At 40.5% G+C, this 25,514-nt stretch overlaps 1 protein-coding gene across 1 annotated transcript in view; it reads left to right on the top strand.

Annotated features, from left to right (window-relative positions):
- FAM20A (FAM20A golgi associated secretory pathway pseudokinase) overlaps nucleotides 1-23,720 on the top strand; it is a 59,003-nt gene extending 35,283 nt beyond the window's left edge. The window contains exons 4-11 of the mRNA XM_034412691.2: nucleotides 1,049-1,127; nucleotides 2,531-2,623; nucleotides 9,262-9,377; nucleotides 12,177-12,357; nucleotides 13,773-13,882; nucleotides 16,704-16,785; nucleotides 19,240-19,299; nucleotides 22,029-23,720. Coding sequence (XP_034268582.2) covers nucleotides 1,049-1,127; nucleotides 2,531-2,623; nucleotides 9,262-9,377; nucleotides 12,177-12,357; nucleotides 13,773-13,882; nucleotides 16,704-16,785; nucleotides 19,240-19,299; nucleotides 22,029-22,290 — 983 coding nt within the window. The 3' untranslated portion in view covers nucleotides 22,291-23,720. The remainder of the gene's footprint in view (nucleotides 1-1,048; nucleotides 1,128-2,530; nucleotides 2,624-9,261; nucleotides 9,378-12,176; nucleotides 12,358-13,772; nucleotides 13,883-16,703; nucleotides 16,786-19,239; nucleotides 19,300-22,028) is intronic.
- The last annotated feature ends 1,794 nt before the right edge of the window (nucleotides 23,721-25,514 follow it).

The following is a 25,514-nucleotide window of genomic DNA, read 5'->3' as shown; positions in this document are numbered from 1 at the left end:
GAAGTACAAAGATGACAGGCAGAAAGAGAGAGATTAAGAAAATGGCTGTCTCTTTTCCGTGTCCCAGCAGAAATGTTGTTCTTGCTAAATTGACCCAGCTCACTTTGAACCCTGCATTTCCCAGCTGGATCGATGACGGTGAATCCTGGATTCCTTTAAATGTTTAAATACAGGCAGTCCTCGTCTTACAACGATTCATTCAGTGGCCATTCAAAGTTACACCGGCACTGAAAAAAAGTGACTCATTTGTTCATTTGTCACACTTATGACCATTGCAGCATCCCTGTGGTCATGTGATCACAATTTGGACGCCTGGCAACTGACTCATATTTATGACCATTGCAGTATCCCAGGGTCAAGTGATCACCTTCTGACAAGCAACGTCAATGGGGAAGCCAGATTCACTTAACAACTTACAGTTAACCACTTACAGTTGGTAAGATTCACTTACTAACTGAACAATTGCAGTGAGTCACTTAACAGCAGCGGCAAGAGAGGTCATAAAACTCCATAAATGCCTTGCTTAGCACAGTACATTTTGGACTCTGTTATGGTCCTAAGTCGAGGACTACCTGTACATGGGTAGAAATCAATCACTTCTGTTGGGACTAAAAGCAACCCACAGCTGCTTTTCAGGTGTTTAAAATGCTTGCTTTTATATCAAAAGAAGCACATTCAGGCAACAAACATCTTCCCAAATGAGTTAAATTGGTAAAAACGAAAGTAAAGGCTCTCTCAGGTCAAGGTCAACTCCTGGGGACTGCATGAATCCCCCTTGGCAATAGTGTGGAAGTGGTATTCATGGTCTCCCTCCAGATCATTTTTGACTAGCCAGCAGATTTGGGACTTCCTTGGGTCTCCTACTGATTTCCAGACAAGAAAAGAAAGAAAAAGAGATAGCTTTCTATAGCGAACTAGATATTGATCTTCATATACCACACCCCTTAAGGTGTTAGAAACCCATTCCAATTCTTTCTTAAGGCAGATATTATGTTTCCTGTGGGTTTTGACATTTGAACAAGGAGCTGAATCTCTCTTCATTTCTTAGTTGTAAAGCCCAGCGGGGTGCACCTGAAACTTGTTTTGCGGTTCCAAGACTTCGGGAAAGCCATGTTCAAACCAATGAGGTAAGCTTGCTTCACTTGAAAATGGCATGAATCTTTTTCACTAAAGCATTTTTAGCAAAGCTATAGATGTTGTGCAGATCAGGAGGAGAAGGAGCAAGGGTTCGAATTGTGTGGGGTTTTTTGTGGTGGTAGGTAGAGAGATGATTTTTTTTAAAAAAAAAATACCCAAGGTCTACTTTAGGACTTACACCATACTGTACTTCTCATGTTTTCCTACCTCGGCATGTCCATAAATTGTGCTGCTGGTTTTCAGCAATTCTGTGGAAAGAACAAAGCCCACAAGAGGTATTGGAAGCTGCATCCTGTACAACCAAAGTTGAAACCGCAGTGAAAGGTAAATGTTGTGCCCCAAAGCTGCTTTCTTTCAAAAGACAACTGGACTTTCTTGTTTTGCTTGAAGACATTTTGCTTTTCATCCAAGAAGCTTCTTCAGTTCTGTCTGAATGGTGAAGAATGAAAGGATTTATATTCCTTGCAGGAAGGATGGAATGGAAAATGGCTTGACTCCACCACTCAGTCAGAACTGAAGAAGCTTCTTGGCTGAGAAACGAAATGTCTTCAAGCAAAACAAGAAAGTCCAGTTGCATTTTGAAAGAACGCACCTTTGGGACAATCATGACCTGGTCATGACCTGAGAATTTCCATAGACATTTAGCTAATGTACAAAGATTTTGAAGGGGATTCAGAATGAATATACAAGAAGACACCTAGAAGTTGCTGGTTGACTAACTGCCAACTGGGTGTGACTACATACATCCTTTAAAAATTATGGAAAGAATAAAGAGCAGATGTGAGATGAGGCAGACCAGGGCAGTGTAGCAAAAGAGGGAGTTATTCTGACTGTTTGTTCTGTTGTCCTGATCCCAGCTGGGATCTAAATCTCCCAACTGATCCCTTTTGACCTGAATAGCAACTTTCCTTCTCAACTAGGCAAACAGGCTAACTTGGTCAAAATCACATTAGGAGGGCAACAGAAGAAAGTTCCCATAGTGTAAGGAGTGAGCAACTTTACGATCTGTGGACTTCAATTTCCAGAATTCCTGAACCAGCCATGCTCAATTCCCATGTGGGTTCAGGAATTCTGGGAGTTGAAGTCCATAGGTCGTAAAGTTGCCAGAGTTGTGCACTCCTGCCATAATTGGACCCCAATTCCATAGCATGACTATTTAGTCTTCTCAATGATTATTTAAACATATTGGTGGTGTTGGTTAGTTTGAGCATGAGATTCCAAGTCTAGAAGAACACAAAGGAATCCAAAAGATCTGAGCTACTGCAAAGCAGAAAGAGATGAAAGGAAACCTTCTTTCATTCTAGCTACTGTCAAATACTTTTCGTAGCCTCAGAAATATATGTTGTTTTACGCACAATCTCTTTCCTGTTAATTACCTGGACCTTTCTTTCAGACAGAAACGAGATGAGGAGACTCCGGAAGATTTCTTTTACTTTGTTGACTTTCAGCGACACAATGCAGAGATTGCTGCCTTCCACCTAGACAGGTAATTCCCAAGTGTTAATTACCTGCTGAGTTATTTGTCTAGAAAGGAGCTTGACTGCAGCTTCAGAGGGATGAGGCAAAAAGGTGCAGTAGACCCAACTGTGTGAGCATTGAGGGTAGGTATCAGCCTTTACTCATAGCATAGGCCGCAAATTTTAAAGCCGTTCACATCATTATGGAATGAATGTTCTGCTCTTATTTATTTATTTATTTATTTTATTTTATTTTATTTTATTTATATACCGCCCTTCTCCCGAAGGACTCAGGGCGGTGAACAGCCATAATAAAACAGTGTACAAAATAGAATTTAAAAGCAGATTAAAATAATTAAATCATAGGCTGAATTTAAAACTCTCATTTAAAACCAATTTTAAAACCCCATTAAAACCAAATTAAAACCATTTATCCCATCAGACTGGCTTCTGGAATAACAGGGTCTTCACTGCACGATGGAAGGCGCGGAGGTCGGGGATCCTTCGTATGTCTGGGCGCAATTCATTCCAGAGGGCAGGGGCCCCCACAGAGAAGGCTCTCCCTCTGAGGGTCACCAGTCTACATTGTTTGGCTGACGGCACCCTGAGGAGGCCCTCTCTGTGTGAGCGTACCAGTCGCTGGGAGGCAATTGGTGGCAGAATGCGGTCTTGTAGATAGCCATGGAGCACTTTAAAGGTGGTAACCAGCACCTTGAAGCACACCCGGAAGACCACCGGGAGCCAGTGCAGCTCGCGCAAGAGAGGTGTTACATGGGAGCGACGGGTCGCCCCCATTATTACTCACACGACCGCATTCTGGACCAGTTGGAGCCTCCGGGTGCTCCTCAAGGGGAGTCCCGTGTAGAGAGCATTACAATAGTCCAGACGGGAAGTGACGAGGGCGTGAGTGAGCGTCCCCATCCAGAAAGGGGCGCAACTGGGAAATCAGGTGAACCTGATAAAAAGCCCCCCTGGTCACAGCCGTCATATGATCATCCAAAGACAGCTGTGAGTCCAGGAGGACGCCCAAGTTGTGAGCCCTCTCTGAGGCGGGTAAGATCTCATCCCCAATAGTCAGCGATGGTGTAAGCTGGCTATATTGGGACGCCGGAAACCACAGCCACTCAGTCTTGGAGGGGTTGAGTCTGAGCCTGTTCCTCCCCATCCAGATCCGCATGGCCTCCAGGCAACGGGACATCACGTCAAGGGCATCATTGGGGTGGCCTGGGGTTGAAATGTACAACTGCGTGTCATCGGCATACAGTTGACACTTCACCCCAAAGCCATGGATGATCTCGCCCAGTGGCTTCACATAAATGTTAAACAGGTCTTCCCTTTCAACCATTAAAATCTTTAAGGGTCACCAGAATAAATACTGATAGGGGAAAAAATTGTATTATTGGGGAGAACTATCATTCAGGACAGAAATTATATTCTGTATACAGTCCTTGATTCACAGCCATAATTGAGCTCAGAATTATGGTCATAAGTCATGCTGGTTGTTATGTGGGTCTCCGTGTGACTCTGCCTGATTTTACAACCTTTTGGCTGCTATTGTTAAATGAACACAGCATTTGTAAAGTGAATGCTATATTTGTTAAGTGAATCCATTGTCCTCAATGGGCATTTTTTGAAATTGGAAGCAGGCACCAGTTTCCAACAAAACAAATGTAAATTGTGGTCATGTGACTGCAGGATGCTGTAATCAGCTGTAAATGCAGGCTGCTTATTGAGTGCCGAAAACATGACCATGTGACCAGGGGTGAAATGTAAAATCTGCTACTACCGGTTCTGTGGGTGTGGCTTGGTGGTGGTGGGGTAATGTGACGGTGGGCGTGGCCAACTTTTTTTTTTTTTTTTAACTTTTCAAAGCATTTTTTCTAATGCTTTGAAAAGCCTCTCTGCCAATCAGAGAACTCAGCTGGGATCGTCAGAGACTTTTCAAAGCATTTTTTTTACCACCTCTTCGGCCAAGAGGTTGTAGAAAAAAATGCTTTGAAAAGCCTCTGATGATCCCAGCTGAGCCGCGCGATCATCAGAGGCTTTTTTTTTTTACTTTTAAAAGCAATTTTTCATCGGAAGAGGTTGTAGAAAAAATGCTTTTAAAAATAATTTTAAAAAAGCCTCTGTTGATCATGCGACTCAGCTGGGCATGGGGGGGGGGCAGGGATTTTTGCTACCGGTTCTCTGAACCACCCGCCGTCATCATTACCGGATCAGGCGATCCGGTCTGAACCGGGAGCATTTCACCCCTGCATGTGACCCCAGGAGGGGAACAGCCCAGGGCCATTGGAACTTTGAATACGAGTCATAAGTAGCTTTGGGGAAGTCCGTTGCTAAGCGACTGGTCATAAGTCAAGAGCTATCTGGAAAGGATTTACAGGCCTAATTTCCTCTCTTTCCAGATAGGGCTTGACTAAAACCTTCAAGAACCAATGCTGATTAGTCTAGATCTGGGGTGACAAATCTGTGACCCTCCAAGTTGCTATATTTCCGAACATCCCTCATCTTTAGCCAAGCTGAGGGGACTGCTGGAAGTCGTAGTTCATCCACATTGGGAGTTTGCTGACTCCTATTGCTGATATAACTACATTCTCCTAGTGAATTATGATGTCTTCCCTGGAGAGCTGAGGGAAAAAATAAGCAGGGAATATAGTAGTTTCCTCATCATTTCGTGCTCAGCATGATTTTTGATGATTGATTTGTGTTCTCTGGCCATCTTTAAGTGCAGTGCAGGAAAGAGCATGTGAAATGAGAAAAATTGTGGTAGCCTATGATCTAAGCATGGGGCTGTAATAGAAAAAGAAATACAATTTCCTGATAGTTTTATACTCCAGCTCTTTCTTCTAAAACATTGTGCAGACAGTTTCCATAGACATTCGTTTTACCTTTATTTACATTGATTATATTCTAATTTCTTCGATTGTTGGGAACTGTCCATAGTCTTTCAGCATGCAAGTTTAATAGGTAATTAATAAATTACTATTAGTTATTTGAAAGGTCATTTCATGCTTCAGGTCATTCCAACTTTCTAGAATATAATAGGTTATATCATACTTTCTGCAAGCGGCTTTCCTGCTATTCTCCTCCATATCTCCCCTAATTTAGAAGGAATCTGTTCTATTACCGTGTTTCCCCGAAAATAAGATCCTGTCTTATATTTTTTTTTTAACCCTGAAATAAGTGCTTTGCCTTATTGCCATGCGCTCAAAAGCCTAATTGGGCTTATTATCAGGGGATGTCTTATTTTGGGGGAAACAGGGTAGCAGATCCCACCCCACAAGTGGATGAACAACCACTAGATACAACCCACTGCATATTCATAGTTCACATGTTACAAATAACATTTAACAAAGGGGAAATTTGATACTGCCGCAAGCTGCCTAAGTCTTATTTGTTTGCTTGTTTATCAAATTTAGAAATCTCTCTCTCTTTATCTATCTATCTATCTATCTATCTATCTATCTATCTATCTACTATCTATCTTATTTAGAAACTGCCTATCTCCTTCACAGAGAGACTGGGCAGTGTACAAGTAAAATATAAAAATATAAAAACTGTATATAAAATTATGTAAAGGACGAAGAAAGTTAAAATTTAGAATTAAAAGGTGGGGGGAAGGTTCTCAGGATGCTACCAGCCCCATGGCTGCGAGGCCCAAGGAAGATGGCAAAACCAGGTGTTTACACATTTCCAAAAGGCCAGGAAAGTGAAGTGTTTGTTTGTTTGTTTGTTTATCAAATTCTTGATAACTCTTGCATCTGTTTCCCACCTAGCTGCTTGTGTTATATTAGCACGTCATTCGGAGCTCTCTTAAACTCCCTTTTTTTCTGCTTGTGATGCATCTGGCAGGTCTGGTGGTAGATCACGCTTGGTTTGATGCATCTGGAGTCCTGATCAAGATCCAAATCTATGCTTTATTTGTGTTTTTATTCTGCAAACAGCAGGCTGAAAAAGCCAATTCTTGAGGGCATTTTAAGAAGCTTCTGTGCCATTATTACTATTAGTCAGTCTGCTTGGCAGTTACTGACTCACTAACCAAATATCATCTTGTTTTGCTGACAAAAAAAAAAAAGAACACCAGACCCTAGAGCATCCTTTGCAAAGCTGTATGGTATGAATCAGCCCAAACAGTAGAAATATCTCCTACGTCTCAGCATTTACAAGTTGGGGCAGTATTCTTGCTGGCATCTAGCATTTCACTTGAGCCATCCATCAAATGTCTTAATGAATTGCTTAAGTGGTGGGGAGAACAAAACAGCAGAATGCAAGGTTGTGAAGCATTGTAATAAACTCCCCCCTTGTGTAATTAAAGCTATTACAGGATGAATAAACGAGGTCTTGCTTAGATCCGGGTAACTGTAGTTAAATATCAGCATCAGCTACTGACAAAGGAGAGTATTTGTGACTCAGGGTTGAAATGAGGAGTCCTTGGTGCTCTCTGAGCTCCGTTGCTTTCTTGCAGACATTTCATTACCCAGCAGCTGGCACTGATGATGTTATCTAATTTGGGTAATGAAATGTCTGCAAGAAAACAACCAAGTTCAGAGAGCTCCAAAGACCTCTCAGTATTAGCAGCTACCAATGTGAACACTCTGATGGCATATGACGTAAAATCCTCTTTGTTTGAGCTATGAATGTTGTACCATGCTATTCCTTTCTTTGGATAATTTGTATAATTCCAGACCTTTTAGATAATAATAATAACTTTATTGTCATTGTACCTGTATACACAGTATACCCATACAACGAAATTCACTTAACACCCAAAGACCAGGTCCATAACAATCCCCAAACATACCCCCACCCACCACAAATTCCCCACCCCTAAACCACCCAAACATCCACACAACAGACCAAGTAATGCTGTCCAACAGCTGACTGATGGTGGCCCTTTAGTTCATTATTGAGTGCAATTATAGCTCTGGGATAAAAACTATTCAGAAAACGTGTGGTCCGAGTTTTAATTGTTCTGTATCTTCTGCCAGAAGGCAACAGTCCAAAAAGATTGTAAGCAGGATGGGAAGAGTCTCTGAGAATGTTATGCAACTTCCTCAAACAGCGAGATTCGAAGATGTCATCCAGGGCTGGTAGCTGGAGCCCGATGATATTCTGGGCAGTTTTAATGATTCTCTGTAGAGCTTTTTTGTCCGCTACAGAGCTGCTCCCATACCATGCAAGAATGTCAGGACACTCTCAATGGTGCTGCGATAGTAGGACAGAAGTAGATGCTGAGATAGATTTATCTTCCAGATAACATGCTTAATTTATGATTCTAATGGGAAGAAGGACAAAACGGTCCAGCGTGAATAGAAGTGTTACATTTCAGAGGATATAATTTTATTTCTATTTATTTATTAATTTTTTATGCTGCCCATCCTTCCTATAAAGTGACCATAATAGGTTAGAATAGCTGCTCTTGGTGAAATGTCTCCATCTGTACTATTGTTAAAGATCAAAATGTTTTAATTCTCCTGGTGTCAAGGCAGTTCAGTCAAGCTATATCCCTGGAAATCCTTGCAACAGAAGGAATTGGCTTATGATGAATCAGAGCAATGGAGTATCCAGCTTTGCTTTTCTCAATGTATTCTGCAAATGTATGGGGACTATAATTCTTAGACTACTCAGAATGTTTCAAAATTCTGAGATGCATTCTTAGAGTATCATGCCAATAAGAAGGCATTTCTCAAGCAGTGCAGGCTGAGGAATTCTGGGAGTTGAAGTCCAGACATCTTAAAATGGCCAGGGTTAACGCTGCAGTAGGGTATCCAATGAGGATAAAGTTAAGTTCAATTTGGCTCATTGGCCTTTGCCAGCCTGGTACTTCAGTGCTCACCATTCTTGTGATGAGAACAACTCTTAAGATTTCACCTTCCCTGGGATTAAAACATGGCTCCTTTGCCTACAGTACATGAGCTTCTTCACTGACATACCATGGAAAGCTCTTATTGGGAGACATTTAACTAATTTACTACTGCAACACACCATCCTTGCTTGCAGAATCGTGTCAATATCCAGCTTCAGAACAAGAAGGGCCCACATTGAACCAACAAGTCCCACATTCTGATCAAGATACAAAAGATACTATATTTTCAGCCTTCTTTAGAGTTATGTATTTGGCTTCATCTTACCCTCTTTTTGTTTTCACAAGGACTACTTAGTTGCTCTGAATTTTCCTTGAACTTGCCATTTTCTAGCTGGCTAGGAATCTGACAGAAGCCCCATCAAGGAAGTTAAATGGGCACAGTCTTCTCCATCAACTTAGATGACTTTCTTGCCTAATTTGCAGGGTTCTTACTCTGAATACTTTTAGAAAAATTAATCTAACCCAAATTTAACTGGCAGCGCATTGTAAGCCAACAGGCCTGGCCATCCTATTCTTTATCCTCAACTGGCAGCCAATATACTCAGAACACAGTCATGTTCTATAGACTTTTCTGTGAAGCACAGACAACTTTCAAAGAACGTTGTGAGAACAACATGGAAAGTAAACTTTCTCCATGTGGGAAGTTGCTATGGATTATACCATCACAATGGCAGATTAAACTAACAAAAATCTTATGCTAAAGTTTACAAAATCTAATGGAGACCTAGACCAGATTCAATTTAACAAAAAGGAGATCTCTTTCTTTGCATTGATCTGAGCGATACATTTTGCCCTTTGCAGAATCCTGGATTTCCGACGCGTCCCTCCAGCAGCTGGGAGAATGATTAACGTCACAAAAGAAATTTTAGAAATTACAAAGAATGAAATCTTACAAAGCGTCTTTTTTATTTCCCCAGGTAAGATTGTTTCATAGATTTATATTCAGTCTTTTTACTTCAGTGAGTATTCAAAATGGCTAGCAACATTTTTTTAAAAAACAAAAATAATATAAACAGTTGAAAACATGAAATAAATTAAATTAAGAACTATAATCAGTTTACAATAAAATTCCTGGTGAAAGAGCAGCTGGTTTTTCACAGGTTTTCTGAACTGTAAAGATTTACATGGAGCCAAATGGTATAGTAGTAACTACCGTATGAGGGGGATCTAGCTGTCCTAGTGGATCACCACTTAACTATGAGCCAGCAGTGCGTTGCAGCTGCTGAATGAGCCAATGTAGTCCTAGGTTGCATCAACAGAGAGAAGTGTTCAAGATACTATCACTATCAAAGTGATAGTACTACTAGAGGTGTGGTGGTGCAGTGGTTAGAATGAAGTACTACAGGCTAAGAGTGCTGATTGACGATTGTCAGCAGTTCGGCAATTCGATTCTCACCTGCTTAAGGTTGACTCAGCCTTCCACCCTTCCAAAGTCAGTAAAATGAGGACCCAAATTGTTGGGGACAATATGCTGACTCTGTAAACTGCTTAGAGAGGGCTGTAAGCACTGGGAAGCGGTATATAAGTCTAAGTGCTAAGTGCTACTTTATACTTCACTAATGAGGCCACACTTGGAATACTGTGTCCAGTTCTGGTTACCACAATACAAGAAGGACGTTGAGACTCTAGAAAGAGTGCAGAGAAGAACAACAAAGATGAGGAGGAGTCTGGAAGCTAAACTGTATGATGAACAGTTAAGGAAATTAGGTATGTCTCTAGCCTAAAGAAGCAAAGGATTAAGGATGACATGAAAGCTGTCTTTCAGGACTTGGGGGATAGTCAGAGAGAAGGGATTGATTTATTCTCCAAAACACCTGAAGGCAGAACCAAGAAGTAACGTAAAGAGAGAACCAACCTGAAACTAAAAAGAAATTTCCTGACAGTAAGAACCATTAATCAGTGGAATGGCTTGGCTCCTGAAATTGTGGGTGCTGCATCGCTCAAGGTCTTCAAGAAGAGGTTGGATAGCCATTTGTCTGGTGTGGTATAAGGTTTCCTGCTTTACTCAAGTTGTAAGATACATTTCATATTCTGGAAATTGTACAGTAGAAGGCCTGCTCCAATATTCTAGGAAGATGAATCTGGGACAGTGGAGGCGTCTTTCAAAGTTTCCTTAAATAGTCATGCCATAAGCTATTTATGACTTGAAAGCACAATGGCAGCACCTTAAATTGAGATGTTCAAGTTATATCACCTTTCCACCTCTTCAAATAAGAAACACACTTCTGTACCTCACTTCAGCATGAATAAAACTAATTATTCTATTGGGGTTAGAGATGGACAAGAAGAAATGCTTTGCCTACTAAAGAGGTGCCACTTTCGACACCCTCATGATTGAGAGTTCCTTTTTTTTCCAAGCACAGCTGGTGAATTGGTTCTCTTCAGATTTTCTTTCACCACACAACAATCTAAGAATTTAAAATAATAGATAAAAAATACTCAACTTCAATGTAGTAACAGTCAAACTTTGACAGCCATTCTAAAAGTTGTGGACAGACAACCCAGAGGTCACTATCCATTGTGATTGTGAGGCTTTTTGACAGAGGGCTATACCCATAAGATTCTTTCAAAATTTGCTCCAGGCCTTGTTTTCCGCTTTGTACGACCAAGATTGCTCCAGGTTTAGCCAGGCAAAATGGGAATAACTTTGTCAGTATTTATGAGACTAAGCCTGATCATGTTAAATTATGTTGGAAAACCTGCATTAACTAAATGAGCAAATGCAACAAAATTGAGATATTCTTCTCCTGTTGTAAGCATCCATACATAACCTGCATGTTTATATGAAACCTGTGTGCCCAGAAAATTTGTCACATTGGAAAGACTTGCATTTAACTGTCAGGGAGACCAGGTATTAGTCCTGTCATACTTCCCTAGCAGCTAAATCTCTGAACGCTGTTTAGACATCATAGTCGTACTAAGTAATAATATATAACCTTCCCATCTCATATGGTGACTCTGAGTAGCAAGCAAAAAACAAATCTTCAAAATAATTAAAAACAAAAGCATTAAAATGCAATTAAAATAGTTAAAAACTGTAATAAATTGCTTATGAACTTAAACACAGTGCCAACTACTGTATTTCACAGGCGCTATGGCCCTATGACAAAACCAAGTTTTAAGGGCCTTGTTGTTACTACATTATGCAACTTTGAAGGACCATCTTTTCCCAATCACATCTACCTAGCCCATTGTAGCAGGGAAGCAGAAAATGATATGACTCCAGTTTCTAGGAGTCCACCTAGTGAGATCAGGAAGAAGGGCCTTCTCTGGCTCCTCCTTTGTGGAACATCATCCCGTCAGAGATAAGATGGGCCCTCACTTGGACATTGGTCAAAGCCCTGAAGACAGGGTTCTGCCAAGTGGCCTGGGGACCCCAGAGTGATACAGAATCCATCAAGTCACTGGTCTGATTGTTGTCATCGGAGGAGTGGAGGTTTATTGGTCTTTGTACTGTGAGCTCCTGGAGTCACCATAATTTGGACAGCCATATACATTTTCTTAATAAATAAACGTATGGGCATCAGGTGTCATTCTGCAATCACACCATTTGTATAATGACCTCATGATGAGCATGTCTGCATTCTGACCTCCTTATGGCCTGTTATGGACAACCTCTGTCCCTGCCATAGAAAGTCATAGAATGACAGAGTTGGAAGGGACCTTGGAGGTCTCTGCATCAGTCTTGAGTCTCATACGGATTCCTCTCTCCATAGCCAGCAATGTCTGCTTCTTCGCGAAGTGCCCTTACATGTGCAAAACAGAATATGCTGTCTGTGGGAACCCTCATCTCTTGGAAGGTTCCCTCTCGGTTTTCCTGCCTTCTCTCAACTTGGCACCACGAATCTCCATCCCTAATCCGTGGATCCGATCCTACACCTTTGCAGGAAAAGAGGAGTAAGTGGGTAAATGGACCTCTCTTTTTGCTTACTGCTCAGACAAAGGCCACCCTTTCAAAAACATGCTATGCTACACTTACTGAGCAGGACAGCTTCAGAAAGGCCCTTGGTCCCTCTGTTTATGCAGAAGAGAAACAAGGATGTAATCTTAGACATAGTTACTGGAGGGTAAGTCTCGACTAATTCCCCAGGCTTAGCTCACACCTCAGTTTTGCATTCCTAATCTTGCCCATCAAGAAGCAACCAGATGCATTTGGACCAAACAAAGGTCCTAACCACTATAGCCAAGCTAGTAATAAATGCTGTTTCCATTTTCTACTGTAAAATAACAGTTTCTAGGAAGTCCAACAGGAGCTTATATATAAAGAGGTGTGTGGACATGCCTGAGGGAAGAATGAAAAAATTTAATCCTCTTACTAACCCAGTCTGGATAAAAATTGCTTCTGAAACTACTGTTTCCATGCTTAGCCAACAGAAGCTCTTTGGGTGGTTTGAGGCCAACTCTTTGAGTAGCTGCAGTGGAATAAGACAAAAAACACCTATAATGTGCATTGCCTTAAATTCCTTGAGGAAAATCAAGATGTAAATATGAAAAATCAAAAGTATTAAATGTAGGCTTACCTTGAAATATAAAAGCCAATTGTGGAGGGCCTATTATCATGATTGTGACAAGGAGAGGGAAGGAATGAAACTTCTTTTCCCAACAGTCCTGTTGAGCAGGACTGTCAATCTCAAGGCACGGGGGGGCAGATCCAGCCTGAAGGGTGCTTAGATCTGGCCCACAGGGTCACCCTGGAAACAGCAAAGGCCCGGCCCGCGGTGCCTCTGCCTGTGAAAACGGAGTTTGGAAGGGTTGTGTGTGGCCCTCCCGAGCTCTGTTCAAATTGCTAGAGGGTTGCAGGAGGCTGTTGCAGCTGAAAACAGAGCTCAGGAGGCCGTGCTCCATTTTCACTGTTAGAGGGTTACAGGATGCTGTTGCAGCCGAAAACATAGTTCGTGAGCCCGTTCTCACTGGCAGAACACTCGGGCCACCGCAGGCACCCCCAACACGAGTGACGTCAAGATGGCCATGCCCCCCTGGCCATGCCCCCCTAGTTCCCCCAAGGTCAAACACAACCCTGATGTGGCCTTAAATGAAATCGAGTTTGACACCCCTGGTGTAGAGAGTGCTCAAGCTTCTCTACAGATGTTCTTTAGATGTTTTACAAACCTTGACAGTTTTGAAAATCCTTGCCTATTGCTTGCATTCACTTTTTGCCTGTACTCATGGCTTCACATGGCAGGCTAGACCCCAAACCTTTAATTTCCTCTTAGAGTCCAGTGCTGCCTTTTCCCTCTTTTTTCAAGAAAGGCAGCAGATGGGGAAGGTGCCGATGCCAGCAGCAACTCTCTTTTCTTTGATCTTTCTCCCAGGTGGGAAATAAATCCTCTCTATTGCAATACCGTAAAGGAGATTTATCCTTACAGCAGTGGCAGCCGGCTACTCAATATCATTGACATGGCCATATTTGACTTCTTAATAGGTAAGTAAGAAGAGGGAGAGATTGTGATCCTCAAGGATCTGAGGTGCTCTGTCTAAGAGTGGAAATGTTTCATGGGGCATGAAATACAGCCGGCTTAGAACATGCTGATAAATTCAAAACTTTCCAGGTTATCTGAGCTGAATTCTCTGGTTTCAATGTGGAGAGTGGAAGGGATTGGCTAAATTCCTTATCCTATATAGCCAAGATCACTGTCAATGTGTCTGCAGTCATGAAATCAAAAGATGCTTGCTCCTTGGCAAACTATGGCTATGGCAAACCTAGACAGCATATTTATTTATTTTATTTATTTATTTATTTTATTTTGAATTTGTATACCGCCCTTCTCCCTGAGGACTCAGGGCGGTGAACAGCCAAGTAAAAACATCAAGTACAAATATTAAAATACAGTTAAAAATATACATATATAAATTTGGCCCCGTTAATTAAAAACAATAAACAAAACACTTAAAACGCTTAAAAAATTATATTAAAAAGCAGAGGCATCACCTTGCCAACAAAGGTCTGTATAGTCAAAGCCATGTTTTCCCAGTAGTAATGTATCGCTGTGAAAGTTGGGCCATAAGGAAGGCTGAGCGCTAAAAAATGGATCCTTCCAAATTGTGGTGTGGGAGAAGATTCTTGAGAGTCCTTTGGACTGTATGGAGATCCAAACGCAAAGCTAAAGAAAACCAACCCTGACTATTCTTTGGAAGGACAGATCCTGAAGCTGAAGCTCAAATATTTTGGGCACCTAATAAGAAGAGAGGACTTATTGGAAAAGATCCTGGTGTTGGGAAGGATTGAAGGCAAAAGGAGAAGGGGACAGCAGAGGATGAGATGGTTAAATAGCATCATCAATGCAATGAACGTGAATTTGGGCAAACTCTAGAAGACAGTGGAAGACCAGGGGCCTGGCATGCTGAGGTCCATGGGCTCGTGAAGAATCAGACATAATGACTGAACAACAACAAACAATATATCAACATTCCAGAGGAAAGCAATCCTTTGGGGTGTATTTATGTTTTCTCCAAAAACAAAAATTAGTTCATTATGCAATTAGTTCTATTTTATCCTTACAACATTCGCATTGAAAAACAATGACTGGCCCCAATGAGCTTCTGAACAGGAATGTGAGTCCATCGTAGTCCATCATTCAGCATTCAAACTCTCCATTTGGGGTGGGGAATGGGGGGGTGTTTTTGCAATGGCCAAATTACATCAGATAGAAATAGCAGAAGCAATTTGCTATTTGCTTTAAATATTATATAGTCGTGCGAAAGATAAAAAAGCTACACATTTATTCACTCATCCATTCTGATTTAGATATTGGCGGTTTTAAAAAAATGACAATGGCAGTTTAAGGAATGCCAGGTGCATTGTGGCATGAGATTTTGTCTACTACAATCCATTCCAATGGATTAACTTCACAATGTTGTTGACATGCTGAATTGTTTGTGCTTGATTTTGTCTCCATGTTAACAACTCACACACATAGGCACATGCCAGAACAAGCCTCCTAAATGTCTTGCTTTCTGCCACACTCCATCATGTTTTCTTCCAGAATTTGGCAGTAGGGAACAAACACATTTTATAATATACAGCAAATGTCTCCAGTTGACTGTTTGGAAATCTGAGATGTTATTGTGAACGCCCTTGGAAAATGGCTTGCACTCTTTGATGGCCTTCAAAATTCTTTTCATCACGGCTTTTACCTCCTAGGTGACTTCTACCTCCATAATTGGGGGTGGGGGGTGGGGTAGCTTTTTCTTCCAAGGCAGATGGATACACGTATTCACAAAGCATTGCACTGCAAAGAGTCTATTCTTATTGAATATAATAGGACTTTTTTGCATGGATGTAGGGCTGATCATATGTCTCAGGAAATACCTTACTTTGGAGAGATCTCCTTTTCAAATTCAAAGAATATAAAAACAATGGCCAGGGGAATATGGGAGGCCCATGCTGTATATATCCTGACTTTGCTCTACTTAGAAAAAGCAATCCAGCTGTGCTCTACTGGGCAAAAAGGATATTGCACACTTTAACCAGACTTTCAAATGTCAAAGTCTTGGCTTCATCGGGAGACCGCATATCTTACCTCCGCTGAGCTGCAGCCAGAGGAAGGAATAATTAAATAGTTGAAAAGCTCGGAGTCCTAATATAGAATCCGGTGTACATGCCATGAAGATTAATAACCTTTCTTGTAATGGTGGTTTCGAGCTGGATTGCAGTATAGCAGTAAAGCCTAATTGACCACAACATGCAACATTAGCAGAACTACAGAACAAATGAGGCTGCAATTTTGTGTATATACACTGGGCTGGCTGTATATCTAAAGTAACTCAAGGGGGTTTCCTCTGAACAGGCAATCGTGGAATTATATTGACAGTCATGCTAGTTCCTGGGAGAAAATAGTTACATTTCATGCATAAATATGCATGTATAACCAGGAACTCAAACTGACTCCAGTTTTTAGACCCTATCCAGAGAATCCCAGATGTTCACTTGAATTCCAGAGTTTACTTCATTGCAAGCTGAGCTAAGAAGCCCCCCTCCCCCCCCCACACACACAGGCCATAAGGAAAGCATAATAAAGCAAACCAGTTGTGCATCTGCATCCTGAATTGTCAACCTACGTGATCCAAAAGCTTTCTGTAAGCTCTTTAAGTTTCTAGTCCTCCTTTCACTTTAAAAGGGTTTGATATCTCTTTTTCAGCAGTTCTTAATCTATGGATCCAGATCTATGATTTCTGTATTTAAATATGGGATGTGGGTCTGCATGCGTTTGTTTTCCATGCTCTTCCTTTTTGTCTTCTGAAAGGTAACATGGACCGCCATCATTATGAGATGTTTACAAAGTTTGGAGATGATGGGTTTTTGCTTCATTTGGATAACGCCAGAGGGTAAGGCAACTTTCCTCATTATCAGCATTCTCCCCCACCTAAGCACTGGCCTTGACAATTTGCAGATAGAACTGGACTTCAGATTGTGAAAATATCATCGGATATAATATTGGTTTAGAAAATATGTATGATAAAACCCCACATTAAACTAAAACAGGGCTCCTATCTGCTTAGGAGTTGACAGCCCTGGTTCTCTCCTTCCCACTTTTTTTCCTCCAGACCTTTTTTGAAGAGAGGAGACCTAGAAACTGCCTTAAACTGACCTATTTCATAACAAGCAGTAATCTGGCCAGGTTCATCTGTAGCAGAAATAAACTAGCTACATTCAGGCTGCTAATAGTACAATTGATGTTCCTTTGCACTATGCCAGAATGTTTGATCCTCTTGTCCTGGAATGTTAATAATGACCGGTCCTGCATCTCCAGGGAATTTGACAGAAGCTTCTCCGGATGTCCCTGAGGATGCCAGGAATTGATTTGCAACCAGCTGCATATAAAACCTGCAGGTTGTCCTTTGGCCTTCCTGAAACTGATCCCTTCTACATGTGTGGGAGGACAACTCCACCAAACTTGTTTACTATTTACGTCAGATATTGGGTTTGGATGAATTTTCAGATATGAATTTGACAAAAATATGATTGGGTCAGTATGATGGGTGAATTAAGCCTTGAAAGGGAGGGTGGTTCTGCTTGCCTTGAAGGAGGTCCCCGGTGTCCCTGTTCTTTAAGAAATCATTGCTGACTTGGGACAATTTTCATAGTCTCCAACATCTCTGTTTTGGGGGATATCATTGAGAAGATGGTCAGGTTGTACCTTCAGAGGGCTTTGGAGGAAATTATCTGGACCCTTTTTAGCTGAGTTTCAGGACAGGATGCAATGCAGCCATGATGGCAAACTATAGCATGCGTGCCAGAGGTGGCACTCAGAGCCTTCTCTGTGGGCATGCGTGCCATCGCCAGCTGCTCTTCTGGTTTCTGGCATGTGCATGCACACTGACCAGCTGATCTTAGCGTGTGCCAGAGCCCTGGAAACCTGAAGAACAGTTGGCCGGTGCACATGCTGAACAGGAGCTGTGGCTCCTGCAGGATGATCTGTGGATTTCAGATGTTGCTAAACCACAATTACTAGCATCCCCAGCTAGTCTGCCAAATACCATATGAGGTAATGCAAGTTATGTTCCGTCTTTTCATTGATCTTATACCTGTGCCCTAATCTTTCTAAGCAGGGTAGGACTAAATGAAATACATGCTGAGTTGATATTACCTGAGCTTTTCAACTGTTAATGGGAATCAATGCACTTGACATGAGCATTCCAATATTCTGCAATCTGTATTGGCTTTAAGCTGCTTAGGTCTTTCTGGGAACCCTGAGAAATTATTAATTTTAACCTCGAGCACTAAAGATGTTGATTAGGAAATTCTGAGAGAGAGAGAGAGAGAGAGAGAGAGAGAGAGAGAGAGAGCACACAAGAGAGCGAGAGAGCGAGCAAGAGAGAGAGAGAGAGCATTTTATCAGGGCAGAAATATCACATGTGAACATCAGTAGAGTGTAGGGAATTCTTCCTTTGAGAGCAGGACAGACAATGGCTGGTTCTATAATTGTTGCAAGATTGCTACTCTCAACATCCGTCCCTGATGGATAGCTGGATTCACCAGCAAGTGACCTTTCTTGTTGTACACAGGTGTCAAACTCGATCACGTCACATGATGCATTGCGATGTATCATGACTTTTTTGCCTTTGCAGAGCTGGGCCTGCATGTGATGCATCCGGCCCGTGGGCCACCAGTTTGACACCCCTGTTGTAGGACATCAGGGCTTATGAAACTAGAGGCAGCATGACTAGCAGCACAAGGGTGTGCAGCAAACCAGCAAACCCAATTTCCTCCCCAGGATTGATTGTCAAGTGACTTCAGAAGGGGTTAGCAATATTGGAGCTCACTGGAGCTATGATTTTTAAAATGTGGCACAGCTTGTCCTTGGCCTCGGGTGCAAAATGGTCCGAATTATAGAGGCTGAGTGGGAAGTTAAGAGGCAAGAGATAAGGCTTACTTCCTACAGTAAACACATCCTTTGGTTATGCTTCATACTGTCATCTGCGTTGTTTTCTTGGCAACGTTAAAGAAGTGGTTTCTCACATCCTTTTTTCAGGATATTTTCTTTGGTTCGAACTTGTGCCAACAACCCTGTAATTCCTAAATGATCCCAAACCAAAATATGAATCAGACTGTCTCTGCTTAGCTTCCAAGCTCAGCCAACATTGGCTAGATGCTGCCATCTGTTGATTCTGTCAAGCTTCTTCCAATTAACTCCCTATGCCTGCGTTTTAGATACAAATTCAGTCAGTATCAAGCCATGCCTTTGCCTTCTATTGACCACTCTGAAAGACATTCTTTTCCAGCATCCTGGATTGTTTGCTGTGCCCTTGATGCTAACATTTATTTCTTTGTTTTCACAGATTTGGGAAACATTCCTATGATGAGATCTCCATCTTGGCTCCACTTAAACAGTGTTGCATGTAAGTACTTGCCTTTCCACATCAGCCTAGTTAAATAGAAAGGCTATATGTTGTAGCCTGGAGAGTTAGCAAGCAAGTAATCACCTGTTTTGCCTATCTTTGCTAAATGAGACAAGCCAAGTTCAAGAAGTCCAAGTTGTTGGAACATGAAGCAATCACCAAAGGATTTCCCCAACTTATTTTTTTCTGCCAGATTCACTATCTGGAAAGTAAGAAGGAGTCCTGTAGAACCAGGATAAAAGGGTGTCGCACCTTGGACAATGCTCCGTGTGTGTGTGTGTGTGTGTGTGTGTGTGTGTGTGTGTGTGTGTGTGTGTGTTTTCAGTTGATCTCTAAACATCTAGCACCTTTAACAAAATTATTTTGCCGTTATTATAGCCCAGAGTCATTTGCTACAAGATGGGCGGCAAATACATTCAATAAATAAATAAATAAAATTTCTAAATTATCTCCAACTCAGAGTACAATGAATTCTAAGCTGCGTGCAATCACCAAGACTTCATTGCCTTACTGGATATACACCCCTTCCCTTTCAGATCTGCTATTCATCAAAGCACAAGGAAATTGAGGCATTCATTTTGATCCCTGTCAAGAACATTAAGACTTTATCAGCTTCTAAAAGGAACCAAAACTTCATCCATTTCTTTTGTGTCCCCCTGCAGTCATTTTGGGGTATAGGATTTACTCATAAATTGTAGTGCCTGTGTCCTCTCCAGGTTATTCTTTTATTAATTCATATAAATCAACAGCTAGACCTTCAAGAGGTTGGGCAAAGAGTTATTCATCCTCTGGGTTTCTTTCTCCAGCATAGCTAACCGATTTCCACTATATCCCCTCTAAATTTCTATAGAAGCCAATGCCAAAAGCATCATCTGAAGCCATAAAGATATATAGAGCCTCCAGGTCTGGTTTCAAGAGTTGTTCATTATTCACACCTTGCAAATCCATCTGGTTTATAATTATAGAACTGCCACTAAATCTTTTAAATGTCCTTCAAGTTCGTATGCTCTAAATTGGCTTTTGCCCCCTCCTACCCTGAAAGGATCACATTTTCTTTGCCAAAATCTTTTCCTAACTCAATATAGTATTTTAAAAGGATGATAGGGTGATTACATTGAATCCTTTATAAACATTAACACTTCTAATGGTTATAGTCATTATAGTCAATATTTTCCCCTTAAAAACTGTGATGCAAGTATTGTGTGTTTCCCTTGCTGTGTGACAGGTAATAGGTAGGAAAGTCATTTTCAATTTACTCAAACTTCTATTCTGGCTGTGTGCTGTTAATTTTACTACTGCTACCTATTTCTCAAGTTTGAACTCCCAAACTGATATTGTTGGCAAAGTACCAATGTTGGGCCAAGCTTGTCCTTACATCCAACAATATATACAGTATCTCAGTAGATTCTTTTATTTGTTTGCTTGTTTGTTCTGTAAAGACTCCTAGAGTAGGGGTTGCTTTGGTGGTGATGTTTTTTAACCCTGAGAATTCAGGTCAAGCTTTCTTTTAAAATATTTTTGTAAATAATTATGTGTATGTCCTTCCAATGCTTTTCACTTTTTTACATGACCAACAGAATATGGTAAGATGTTCATTCTATGTCACAATATTTCCAACATTTATTATTATTCATCTCTTTTTTGCAATTATGGATAGGTCATATGCAATGGGAGGGAATGCCCTGATTATTACTAATTATTTTCTATTATTTATACTTATCTTTTGTGATTCTTTTACTTTTTTGTAAGATCACATGCAATTATTTCAGATAATGACAAATAGTGGGGATATTAATATATAAATAATATAAATCAATGGATGTTTAGTTTTGCATTGATTTTTAAAATTGTAAATTCTACTTAATTTCTAATATTTTACCTTCCGTCCACTTTGTCCTTTCTCATTTTCTTTTTTCCATTGTGTCATTTATTTTATTTTTCAAATATGTTAAAATGACACTTTGATTCCTAACGTGGTTGCAGAAGTTGATGGAGTTAGCTGAAATGGCAAAATTGACTATTTTGATTAAAGAAAAGAATACAAGTACTTTTGTTTCCATATGGAGACTGCTTCTGAACTTTGTGCTTGAAGTGAAAAAGAATGAAACTTTGATTTTGGGTTTTACTAATTAGATTGAGAGATCTTTATAGAAATGGCTTGTTCATATTATTATGAAAAAACAAAGAGTTATGATTTGATGCTAATGCCTTATTTTACTGAAAGAGAGTGTTAGAAGTTAATGTTTCCTTTCCTTTTTTCCATATCCTTCCTCACTTCTCTTCCTCCTCGTCCTCCCCACCATTTTCCTATTTATTTTTGTATTTTGTATCTTATTTTATCTTATAACCCAATAAAAATGTTAAAACATGAAAATGGGAAAATTTGAAAAAGGCTGATAGGGAATGGGCCATGCAGCATCTAACAGAGAACAGACTTTTTATTATTACCAGAATAAAAACCAAGAAAAGTAACCAATAACTCCTTGCCTCCATAATCAAGAGACAGGATTGAGCTTCTTTAGGTTTGGCCTTTCCAGAAAAAACCCTCAAGGCTTCTGTAAGTAGCATAAGCTAGGAGCTTGCAATAGTTTTTCATTGTGTGTCAAGTGCTCTGTTCAGCTATAAATTGGACACATTAAGCTTTCAAACATGAATAAGAATATTTAGATCTTGAAGGTTTTTTTCCCCCATAAACAGATTGACTCAAAACTATCTTTCCTTTCCTTTAGAATAAAGAAGATCACCTTGTTAAGGCTGCAGCTTTTAGCCAAGTCAGACTACAAGCTGAGTGATATCATGAGGGAGTCCCTCCTTCAAGACCGCCTTGCCCCCGTGTTGACTGAAGCCCACCTTCTGGCATTGGACAGGAGGTTACAGATTATCCTGAAAACTGTGGAGAAATGCATAGAGGCCTTTGGAGAAGACACTGTTGTAGCTGACACAAAGCCTTTGGAACCTGTGGCTTTTGACAGAATGACACAGCCAAGCTAGAGTCAAGGAGGAAAAAAAACTAGAACCTGAACTTGAAATGATTGCGCTTCCTTAATCTGGACATTAAGACGCGAGAGGAAGGCAATCACGGCAGAATCAGGAAACCACTGGGTGGTTGAAACCTGCAGCTTTCACCTCAAATTTATAGATGGGAATCACATACACATCACAGCTACACAATCTTCCTGCCTCTTCTCCAAGAGATTGAAGATATATCATCTTCTGTAACTACCAAACGATGTCCTTCTCAGGATTTGCCTGGGCTCATCATGGCTAGATTTGATTGGTGGGTTGAATAAAGAAAGGGAGAGGCACTAAAGAAACATTTCTGGAATGCATCCACATTGAGATTTAGGAAAATATTAATAAGGTGGGCCTGTACCTCCTCAGGGATGTTTAGTTTATGGAGAACTGTAGTAGAAACTGTAACACAACTGTAGAAGCAGCCCTTGGCAAAAGCAAGCCATGAAAATGTGCTGATGTGGCAGACATTCTGGCTCTAACCTAGTTTAGACAACTCCACAATAGAAAGAAAAGCTACTTTAAGGCATAAAATTCCACCCGTCTCAAGGTTGCCAAGGAAGGAGAAATTGTTCTTTCTTTTGTGTAAAGGATCCATCAATTTGGGGTTGCACTGTGGGTGCCTTCGGATGATTCCAGATGTCCTTGATATCAAGGCAATGCATATAAGCTGCAATTTTACATTATAGCACTTGCCACTGAAATCTTTCCAGCCATTCACTTTGGAATAATGAAGAATAAGACTAGCATCTTGATTGATGTCTCATCACCAGCTAGCTGTAGCAATGCTTTTTCAAGCAAACAGTATCATCATAGTGGAAGTTGAACTTACACTTACACACACACACACACACACACACACACAGAGAGAGAGAGCGAGAGAGAGAGAGTAGCAAACAGAATATGGACTGTGAAGGAAATGTACCAAGGTAATCTAGACCAACTCTAAAAGCACTGGAAACACATATGGAAGTTGAAAAAAGATTTTGCACCACAATGCTTTTTCAGGATGCTAGCCAACTGCACACACTTCCCATCCATTTTCAGACTCTACCCCCTTTTTTTTTTTTTGCCAATAATCACCCTTTAACACTTTATAAGCATGGTGTCAACTGACTATGGGTACTGAATTTGGTGGTTTTTTATTCCCCGTTCTAAAACTATCTGGTACTGGTAAGGGAAACACTAAGGCTGGCAGCTCAATGGTAGGTCTTCTGGTCTACATTTCATTGAAGATGGGTACGATGCCGATAATGCAACCAAGGTGTTTGAGGAAATTAGATATCAACTGTTGCAGTTTCTTTCCCTGGTAAATTTATGCAAGATTAAAATACAGATTTTTTAAAAAGTCTGGTCATCGAAACCATCTCCTCACCCCTACCCTTTCAAATAAACTTCAGTTTACCCAGTACCCCTTCAAAATAAGGTTTAGTACACCAAGGAATACTGACAATTCCATGAGTCGCCCCTAGTCCTTCTAGTAATTCAAAACATTTGTTGGTTTCACATCTGAAATCAATCTCTATTGAAGATTTCTTGCATTGATCATGGACTTTAACAGCACAGATGCAGCCTATACACGTCTCTAATGTTTGTGGGGGGCAATCTGGACAGATTAGCTTGTGTCTCCCCCATCCCCAAGGATTACCATTAGGCTTTTGGCAAAGTCATTCAGCATAGGAGGTATGAAGATGGAACTACAAAGAACAAGTCGAAAATCTAGTGTCAACTGCCATCCGATGTTGGGAGTTTCACACGATCTTCCAAACCTCATCTGGCAACTTTCTGAAATTCCAACAGCTTCGTTATTACTACTGTATTACCCATGGAGGTTGGGAATTCTGGTGTAGGTATTTGGAGAGTACAAGCTAGGAAAAAAACTTCAATTTGAGGTATACTTGGTGTATTCCAGTTTTAACAACGAAAGCACCATATTATCCCTATCCTAAAACCTGTATTTTTTATCATTTGTAAGCAATTAACATACCAAAGCTAGATCTTCTACAAATAGGAAAGGTGGAAATTCACTTTCTAATTGTTGTCTATGGATGCACAAAAGTATTTATTGTACAAGTCCATGGGTAGCATAGCAAACGCTGCAAACCTCCAATTGCTGTTTGAAAGGATACTCAATCATCAATTCGACAACTTTGGGGAAATTACCTGGAGACTCCATAAACTTCCCTGGAAATACTTAATATTTGGGTATCGTGTAACATTGATAACCAAAGTTTACGAATTTTGATTTTCACTTCAGCTCGATTACCATCTTTGAACAATGGTTCATCAGAGTATTAAATTGGTTACATTATTTAAGTCAATGATCGTACAGTATTTCAACTCCCTCTGCTGATAGTTTCCAGATATGAAGATTTAAAACATTCTTCAAATAAAATGTCTGGTTCCAAGGCCCATGGGATTACAGGAATGCATCAGCATAGTCACTTTGGATCTCAGTCAGTAAAAGCTGATGTTTCCATAAAGTAGTCACTATCTCTGGTGATCTATTTTTTGGCATTTTTGCATGTTTTTAATGCTAACAACAATTATATGAGAAGTTTAAGAGTGGGTTTCTCTTAATACAGGAAGTTTAAATATTAACTTGATGTACTTCATCACTCATGAGTATATAAAAGGAAAAACCCAGGGTGAATTTGCCATAATGAAACACTTGAAGTCTACCCGGATACTTGATTATCAAAAGGAATAATAATCCCCTACAATATTAAACACCCCAATACATTGTTTCTTATCAAGTGATCTTACAAACTATTTATATTTATGAAAGTCATGTTTTCTTGCCCTGGTTGATACCAAAGCATCAGAAGATTCATTTATTTGACAATCAGCCCATAGTTCATTTTTAAAATTTAAAGCAGAGTCCGTGTTTATTAATTGCTCATCATTAAGTGACCTGCAAAACATACTAATGGTTGATTCGAACATTTGCTGGAATTTTTGATCTATGGTTTGTTGATTACAATGCAATGGATCAGTTTGCACATTACACACTAAGCCATAAAGGGTACATCTACATTCCACATTAAGCCAAAAACATAATCTTATGTTTTAGTGCAGAACCATGGCTCCATTTTCCATATAATTTAACTGCAACAAGGGTTTTTTTGGTTCTTATGAATCCCATCCAATTTATATGTGTTTATGTGAGTCAAAATTCTGTATCAAAGAAAATTAGTTCTAAC

The sequence above is a fragment of the Pantherophis guttatus genome, chromosome 2 (genome assembly GCF_059756535.1).
Source record: "Pantherophis guttatus breed Tessera chromosome 2, ASM5975653v1, whole genome shotgun sequence".
NCBI classification, from domain to species: Eukaryota; Metazoa; Chordata; class Lepidosauria; order Squamata; family Colubridae; genus Pantherophis; species Pantherophis guttatus.
Note: the sequence above shows the minus strand (reverse complement) of the source record. Positions and strands in the feature narration are given on the sequence as shown.